Below are 8,757 nucleotides of genomic sequence, written 5' to 3'. Positions count from 1 at the left end.
TGATTTTATATAACAAAACACAACTATTAGCATTTATTATTTGTTACGGCGCCAGGCCTTTTAGTTATTTTGAGGGTTTAGTTTGGTTTTCACCCCTCTGTTGTTATGTGGACCCGTCCCCCTTACGTCGGCGTGATGACGACGAGTGTCCCCCGGCGCACGCTGACTGGCAGGACAACACCTGTTGTTATGTCCTACGGGACCAATCAGCAGTCATCTGCCAAATGTATCTCCTCCTACAAATGTCAAGCTACAGACTCCAGTTTAGTCTTAAAACGCTCGAAAAACGATTTTTTTTATGCCGAATCGTTTCCGTACGCCAGGCTCTCAAAGTTGGAGTGGTTTTTGAGGTCTCCTCAACAGGCTGACACTCAGCGGCATACAAAGCTCTGAATTGCTCTGATTCTCCAGCAATTCAGAGCAATCCTTCACATCAGCATTCAAAGCAATGCTTCAGCCCCAGCAATCAAACTCTAGTTTAAATTAATATATTTATATTAATTTATATTAAATTAATTTTATTTAATAAAATATTCTCTCTTAATTAGGACACTCAACTTTGCTTCGGATATGAATGGGTTATTATGAAAATGTGTTTATCCATTCAGATGTTTTTAGTTGTTGTCACCAAGTTATTTTATTGACCATTGTGGGTTTTTCTTTCCTTAAAAGAGGGGTAACACATGTTTACAAGAGACATTTTCTGCTGCCAGTAGATGGTGCTATGGCTGTATCATCATATTAGCATCTCAATCTGTTCAGGCAGAGTCCAAGAGGCTTTTTTGTGAATCAGAGACACACAAGTCTGTTGGACCTCTCCAAACCCAATAGGACATCTGCCATTTTGAATTTTGTAGTCATATTTAGTGGTTTATGACCTGCCTACAAAACGTTGTACACCTGACAAACTTCATCCAGTTGAGCTGAAATTCACTGTGTCCAATAGGGTTTAGCACCGATCCTCGGTTCTTGGGCCCTAATAAATTATAAAGAAACCTATATGTATATTTATACATCTGACACCCACATAGTTTTTATGTAACATAACATTTAATTTTGTTGTGGAACCAGTAGCAGAACACACACATTTTAATGTCCCAACTGGGAGTGCTACGATGCTTTTAAAGCTCTCAGCTGTCTCAAGCAGTCACACACACACACACAGAGCCAGGGCTGGGCTGGGCTGGGCCTGCTGGCATCACTCATCCCAATCTCCCACCTGTTGGAGCCTCATTTGGAATAGCAAGTAAAGGGCCAAACAGCAGGACTGGTAGAAAAAGGCTAGAAGGAGTCCCATAAAGTGCAGTGTGTGTTTGTGTGTGTATGAGAACAGGAAATCAAGGTTCACGGTCAGTTTTTCCAGAATGCCTTTTTACTTGTAAACACCTCACTAACACTTGCTGTGAGCTCTTTAATTGTTGGAATGTTTTTTATTTTTATGTGATTAGCATGGAAGCTAACATGTAGAGAAACAGGGAAACCTGTTGGTACTCTGGCGTATATCTTGTACCAGGTTTAAGGTGAGTCCTGTTTCAACTTAAGCTAAGACTCTAGGTACTGGTTCAGACATTGTGAGGAAGTTTTTGCACATGGGTCGAAGCCAGACAGAGAGGAGTTGCTTTATTAATCTTCAGGATGTTTCAGATCATTTCACCTCCTAGCCTTTCCTTCTGTTTTTCTCCAACTCCCCATTTTTTTTCTTGTAAAGCATCAATTTGTTGTTGCCGGTGCTTAATAAATTATGCTGGACTTCCCTTTGCAGCTCCAGTAGTAGTGATACTTTGTGTGTTTTGTCTTTGCAGAGCCATCTACTGCCTCAGTTGCTCGGTGTGAGGAAAATCACCATGGCTCATTATGACTCGTAAGTTTAGCCTCCAAATGAGCACAGGAACAAACATCTTTCTTATGCACTCCAATAGATCTGATGTGTTTGAGGCAAAAATTACAAGGTTGTATGACTAGCTTTCTACATAGTAGAAATTCATGTAAAAGGGAAAAATGAGAACCTTGAAGTTTCCCCGCATGTGAGGCAGGTCACAGTTTGTCTTCTCAGTGTGACATTTGCTACCTGATGGTGACAGATTGGATGACAAGGACTCTGTGGATATTCATGACAACCCACCTCTCCCTGACAACGTGGTGAAAGAGGACAACAACACGGTGAGACACTGAATATCCAGCACGATTACTGTGACATGCACACATTGTAGAGGGTTTACAAAATTGATACCTTTTATATGAAGATACTTCTGTAAAAAAAACAGTAAGGTACAGTAGATGAGCGGTTAAACAAATATGTGAACTGGTCTATATTGTTAAGATACATCAAGCTTGCTTATTAGCACCACTTTTTATTACTGTGTGAATGAACAGATGGTCCCTTACCTTATCAAGTGTGCTTGATTAAGTCACCTCTAAGCTGACGTGCAAGCAGAGGCATTGTTGTAGGTTTGTTTAGGAATCCTGACAGCTAAATAGAGTTGCAGAGTGATGGTGCTGTAATGTGTGAACCCTCTGTGGTATTAGCAGATATTGTAGTGTAAATCTACAGACTGACGGCAGCAGGGCTTCTCTAATCCTGCCAGTCACTCAGAGTCGGAGCCAGCTGAGCCTGCCCGTCGTCCCTCTGACGGTGTGTTTGTGTGCGAGGAGGAAGCATCTTTATGACTCTGTTTTTAGTGTGTATTTGGTAGCAGCAATGTAAACCATTGTTGTGTTGAGTTGGAATGTTGTTAAAGGCTATTTTAGGATCTAAGGCCTTTCACTGTGTCCCACCTGTGGTTTGAATAATGCATGTGTCTCCATTCAAAAGAATCGAACACTTCTCAATAATACACAGAGCTTGTTTCTACACTTGACTCAATGGATTTCATGAATATAAAAATCAGAAAAAAGTCATACTGTAGTCTTGTCACTGAAGTCATTAATCATTGAATCTGGCTCTGGCTGATACAGTTTGTGCGACGACCAGACAGCCTCCATATGACTCAGACTACGGTATTAATAGAACCATTCGCATATAAATCTGTCAGGACGTGGGTGGTTCAGGAGAGTGTTTGGGTTGAACAGAGAAGAAAAGAAGAGAGTTTAGTGAATTCCATGACAGTTGCTGTTACCGAATGTTTACTTACTGTTTCATTAATGGAAGTTGCATTTTTACCTCCATCCTTTTTCAGGTTTATTTCATCTATGATGAGGAGGTCGAAGTGGAAGACAAAGAGGAGCCTCCTCCTCCAGAGCCAGTCAAACCAGTCAACGACAGGCCTCACAAGTTCAAGGACCACTACTGCAAGAAGCCCAAGTTCTGTGATGTCTGTGCACGCATGATCGTTTGTATGTACAGTAAAAGCTTGTCTGCTGAAGGCTGTTCAATTTCAGTTTTTAAAAAAATATTATTTTTTTATAGTAAACAATAAGTTTGCACTGAGATGTAAGAACTGCAAAACCAGCATCCACCACCAGTGTCAGTCATACGTGGAGTTCCAGAGGTGTTTTGGCAAAATTGTAAGAGGCAGACTCTTACTGGTTTCATTTAGTGAGTTAGTTTCAGTTTTCTGATATTTACTGTACATATTCCTCTCTTCTCCTTTCTTCTCCCCTTTTAGCCTCCAGGCTTCAGAAGAGCCTACAGTTCTCCTCTGTACAGCAGCCAGCAGAATGCCACAGTCTCGCAGCTGCTGCCCTTTTGTGAGTTGTGTATATTGTGTATGGGTGTGTATGTTGTTTCAGGGTGGGAATTGTCATCATTGTGGCAAAGATGTGAAGGTTTTGCTTTTCAGAATCAGTTTAATGTCCTAAAAATTTTTGTATTTTAACCCAAATCCTGATCTTTTTCAAACCTAACTTTCCAAAGCCTTTTACTTTACTAGTGTTCAGGGTCGTTAGGGGGTGTTTTACCTATAAATTGTCAAAGAAAAGTATGACTTTGTACTTTGTGTATGTGTGTTTCTGTGTTAAATTAGTGCTTTTGTTTGATTGGCAGCACAGTCAAACCGCACTGACCCTGTGTTTGAAACACTCCGAATTGGTGTGATCATGGCCAATAAGGAGCGTAAGAAAGGGTCAGAGGACAAGAAGAATGTGAGTATACGTGTACTAACAAGGTTTTTTATATAACAATTTTACTGGTCAAAATAACTAAAAGTAATTACTTAACCTTTAGTTAATACAGTAGTGTTGTTTTCTCTAAATTGTGCAGATGATGATGATGATGGAAGAAGAGGAGTCCCAGCCTAAACAGGAGGATGAAGAAGGCAAAGGAGGTAAGAGTAAAAGAAAGCTCACATTATTAAAGGTAGAAACACAACAAAGGCATCAAAATAATCATTATTTAGCAATGAAATAAATGCTAGATTCCGTGCCAGATGAAAACTGTTCTCTTTGTTTGTCTTGTTTTTGTTTTGTTGTCAACTAGCAAACACAGAAGGAGACAAAAGAGGAGAAAAGGCTCTGGCTGATGACAAGGTCTGAAAATGTCGGGCTGAAAGTTTTTATAATGCAGATAATAACATGTTAACAGTAGCTATTACAACAAACAACTGACTGTGAGCTCATTGATGCTTTATTTGTTTTCAGAGTAAAAAGCTTCCACCAGGGAAGATCGGTGTGTTCAGTCAGTCTCACTACTACCTGGCTCTGTATCGCTTCAAGGCCATAGAAAAAGATGACCTGGACGTTCAGTAAGCCTCAAACACAAACCTCACTTAATTGTTTTCTTTCCTTTGATTTGTGCTCATATGCGTCGTCATTTGATGTCTGAGTATTTCAACAACCATTCAAATGTTCCTCAGTGCTGGTGACCGCATCACAGTAATAGACGACTCCAATGAAGAATGGTGGAAGGTGAGTCCGGCAGTTGAAGTCATGTTTAGATTACGTCACATTACAGAGATCTCTGAAGTAAGCAGGCTAACAGCTAGCTGTGCCTTAACATTGTAAACCATTAAATCAATGTAGCAGGTAGTCTTCCCTCAAACACAAGAGGAAGAAGAAATAATGCGACTGATGTAATTTTAATGTGGGTGTGGTGTTTCCTTACTCTGCTTCCACGCTGATTTAAGGACCCTTAGCACACCTTTTTTCTTACATACTTTACAAATGGCTTTTTCATGGCTTTCAAAAAATGTAAATAAAGACATTATGCTGCAGGCACACTTGGGAGCCAGATGGCAGTGGCCTTGGTAAATAGAACATGGAGCTGTTAAATAATGCCTCCTTATGTATGTGTATAACTTCAATACTTGCCCAGAGGATGTTTTGGAAACTATAACTTGTGTTATTATCTAATCCAGTTAGATTTTCTTGCTGATCAGGGGCATGGTGTTTCAATAACGGTTGTGTACTGCAGAGAGAGAGAGAGAGACTGAAACCTATTCTTGTTAGTCTCTCAGGTTTCAAATCGCTGAACATAATCAGTCCATGTTTAAATGATCTAACTAATCTAAATGAGACCCTGCTGGAGCTCACTGTTAAACCTTTTGTTCCATCAGGGGAAGATCGGAGAGAGAACTGGCTTCATCCCTGCTAACTACATCATTCGAGTGAGAGCAGGCGAGAGCATCTACATAGTGACTCGCTCCTTTGTCGGCAACAGAGAGATAGGCCAAATCACTCTGAAGAAAGACCAGGTTATCACACACACACACACACACACGTAAACAAGACAGAAGCATGCAATCTCCTACACAGATACATCATTATATAATCAAACTGTAAATATCTTCATTATACTTACACCTGACCCCAGTCCTATCTGCAAACTGAAACCTGAGACGCGGGAATAAAGTATGTATTTATGTGTCTTTGTATAGCTGCATGGACAGTTGAACCCCACAGGGAAAAAGCAAAAACCCAGACATAACATGTGCTTCTTCCACTTGTCCCCACTCTCAGTAAAGGTCACACCAAGTTTCAGTTTTTAGCTGCAGGTTAGTTTTCAGAAAAAAAGCCCAAAACAACAAATAAAAAAAGTCTCCAACATTCCTAAACTCTATTTAAATGCTGTGTATTTGGAAAAAATGGCTTCTGCATCTTCTGGTGACAGAATATTTACATTGCCATTTCTGAAAAGGTTGCACAGATTAAGCTGTCTCCAATCCACACACCTGACAAATGTCTAAATGGATACAATATACAGGACAAACTCATCCCCAACTGTCACTGAGAGTGATTAGTGCTGGAGTGAGGAGAAAGGAGTGAGAATTTAAAAAGGGTCCCTTTGGAGAGAGAGAAAGAGCATTGCTGCACATAAAAATAATAATTACAGTAATGTTGCTCACATATGACCCAGGGTAATTAGAACACACACCACATCCTGGAGCATTGTCTGTCCAGGACTTCAGTTATGTAAACACTGACACATTTAGGTAAATATAGTCATCATGTGTGTGTGTTGACGTGACTGCTATAAACAACACCTCAAGACACAACCTCACACTGGCCGGTGATGATGTTGACATATGGAGACAGATGTTATTCACTGCTGTTAAACCACACAGCTGTTTACATTTAACCCTTGCTATATGTTAACCTGAGCTCTTAACTTTAAATTCTTGCTCCTCGTGTGAAAATGTGCAATTCATCAGCTTGTAGAGCCCTAAAAGAGCAAATAAATACTATCACATTTTTATATGTTTATGAAGGAAGCTTACATTGTTTTGACACTTTTACACAGGAAAAATAATAAGGTCAAATAGAGTGAGCCCCCTTATGCTAATAGTCAGTTGTGTATCCAACTTTGAGGCACGTCTCCTGAGCAATCCTAGGCTCCTTAGACACATGTCTCACTGCTTTTCTTTCCAGATCTTCCAGATTTTCCCTTCCTACCTCTGCCAGTCTTGTTCTGCACTGTTTGACTGTCTTTGAACTCTCACCCAAGTTCTTTGATAAACTTGTGTATCCCCCTGTTTTGTAGACATTAACAATCCTTTTGTTAAAGCAAAAATAATAAATAATTTTGTCTCCTACCATATTCCTCAATATGCTACTACCAACAGGTCTTGAAGTAAGTTCAAATTGCTCATAGTGGTTTTAACAAATGTGCAAATTAATATTAAGAAGTATAAAATGAGTATAAAATGCTGTCTGTCTTGTTCTCCTGTTTTTGCTGTGTTTGAATTGTGAATTATGGACTAACTAACCGGATAGACTTAAAGCTACATGGGTCCAGTTTTTTCATTTTTAAGACAGATGCAAAAGTTAATAGATCCCAGTCAAAGGGACATCGAGTTCCTTAGAAAACTTTGAAGTCAAAGTGGTCATGCAGCATTTTGTAACAGTTTCCTGTTTGTTATGTGTTTCATCAGATTGTGGTGAAAAAGGGTGAGGAGGTGAACGGCTATCTGAAGGTGAGTACAGGAAGGAAGCTCGGCTTCTTCCCTGCCAACCTGCTGCAGGAGATTTAAGGAGGAACAGAGAGTGGTTTGACAAAGCAGCCAACATCTCAGTTTCATCATCTGCTGTACAATTGTTGAGTTTTTGTTTGAACACTTTTTTGTCATTTTTCTTTGTTCCTTTCTTTATACATCAGCGTTTATCAAGTTTGCAGAGTCTTATAAAATTCTCAAGTTATTGTTTAAAAAGTGTGAGCATCACCTTACATAGAATAAAGATGCTATAAACAGGTCACTTTCAACAACTGTATTATACATATGCTCACACTTTGTATGTCCAGTGTAGTCCTACTATACTGTATATACTGTATAGTTTTTCCTTCACAAAAAAAAGTTCAAACTTTTTAAACACAGTCTACCTGAAAATGAACATGATGAGTAAAAGTGGATGTAGATAACCTAAAACTATGCCTCTACTTTGTGAAAACATGACCAGATGGCCTTTAAATCTGTTGTATTATGAGAGGTTATTGAGTTGAGTTGCTGACCTCCGTTAGAAAAAGAGATGAGTTACATATGTGTGCACTTAAACTTCTCAGTCATTAGGCAGAAAGTTTGAATTCAAATATTTTTTGTGGTATTTCAGTTATGGGTCATAGAAATTAGGCTAGTCTGAGGGGGGAAAAAAGTCTACACAGTGCCATCGTCTGCGACCTCCATCCAGGAATTCACATTTGAACTTGTCCAACGCCGGCCCACTTCACCCTATTTCCCAACGGCTGACTATGATTTCATGTCAAGAGACAGATTTGTTGTGTGTAAAAGAGGAAACTGAATCTGTAAAGGTGCAGGATTTTTAATAAAAAATGAGAAGAATATATTTATTTCTTTACATCGGGGAACAAAATAAAGATTATAATGAGACGATGGAATGCCCAGACCTTCAAAAGGCTGCAGAACTATTTTCTGAGTGTGGTGTAATTAGTCAAAGGAAATGCTGTGGGGACAGTTTGCTATGTAAAGAGAGGGCTCGGGGATCAGGAATGCAGGGAATGGCATCCGTGTCTGTCATATGTCCAAAGAGACATTCCAGTGGTGACGACAGGCCAGAATAATGTGACAGACATAGGTTCGTTCACTGGCCATTCTTTCAATCCTTTTACTGTTCCATTTTGGTGATATCCCTCACCCTTCTGTCTGCTCCCCTCAGCGACCTCAGATGCAGATGATGAGTTGCCTGGTCACGCCTCCTTCCTCCTGTGTTGTCTGTCACAGGAAAGGAACAGCATTGGCCCTGAGCAGGTATGGCGCTGCCAGGCTTCAGCAGTCCTTTGGTAGGACAACAGGTCACCCCTTCAGACATGGGTCACTTCCTCCTGGGAAATGGTGTCTGCCGTTGTGTTGTTGTCATCCCCGACCCTCTGAC

At 40.1% G+C, this 8,757-nt stretch overlaps 1 protein-coding gene across 1 annotated transcript; it reads left to right on the top strand.

Annotated features, from left to right (window-relative positions):
- Nucleotides 1–1,249: 1,249 nt before the first annotated feature.
- On the top strand, nucleotides 1,250–7,438 carry LOC114436440 (SH3 and cysteine-rich domain-containing protein 3-like). Its single transcript, XM_028406711.1, has 13 exons — nucleotides 1,250–1,349; nucleotides 1,803–1,861; nucleotides 2,082–2,160; nucleotides 3,177–3,333; nucleotides 3,407–3,504; nucleotides 3,606–3,687; nucleotides 3,983–4,080; nucleotides 4,199–4,262; nucleotides 4,415–4,464; nucleotides 4,576–4,679; nucleotides 4,791–4,842; nucleotides 5,490–5,627; nucleotides 7,305–7,438. The coding sequence occupies exons 2-13, from the start codon at nucleotides 1,845–1,847 to the stop codon at nucleotides 7,401–7,403; spliced, it is 1,038 nt and encodes a 345-aa protein (XP_028262512.1). The 5' UTR covers nucleotides 1,250–1,349; nucleotides 1,803–1,844; the 3' UTR covers nucleotides 7,404–7,438.
- The last annotated feature ends 1,319 nt before the right edge of the window (nucleotides 7,439–8,757 follow it).

This window comes from Parambassis ranga, chromosome 5 (assembly GCF_900634625.1).
Source record: "Parambassis ranga chromosome 5, fParRan2.1, whole genome shotgun sequence".
NCBI classification, from domain to species: domain Eukaryota; kingdom Metazoa; phylum Chordata; class Actinopteri; family Ambassidae; genus Parambassis; species Parambassis ranga.
This window is presented reverse-complemented; position numbering and strand designations above follow the sequence as displayed.

What these genes read in the sequence shown, in the direction of transcription:
- LOC114436440 (XM_028406711.1), top strand. An exon ending in AGGCTCTGGCTGATGACAAG is followed by an intron (nt 4,465 to 4,575) that starts GTCTGAAAATGT and finishes ATTTGTTTTCAG; the next exon opens with AGTAAAAAGCTTCCACCAGG. An exon ending in AAAGATGACCTGGACGTTCA is followed by an intron (nt 4,680 to 4,790) that starts GTAAGCCTCAAA and finishes AATGTTCCTCAG; the next exon opens with TGCTGGTGACCGCATCACAG.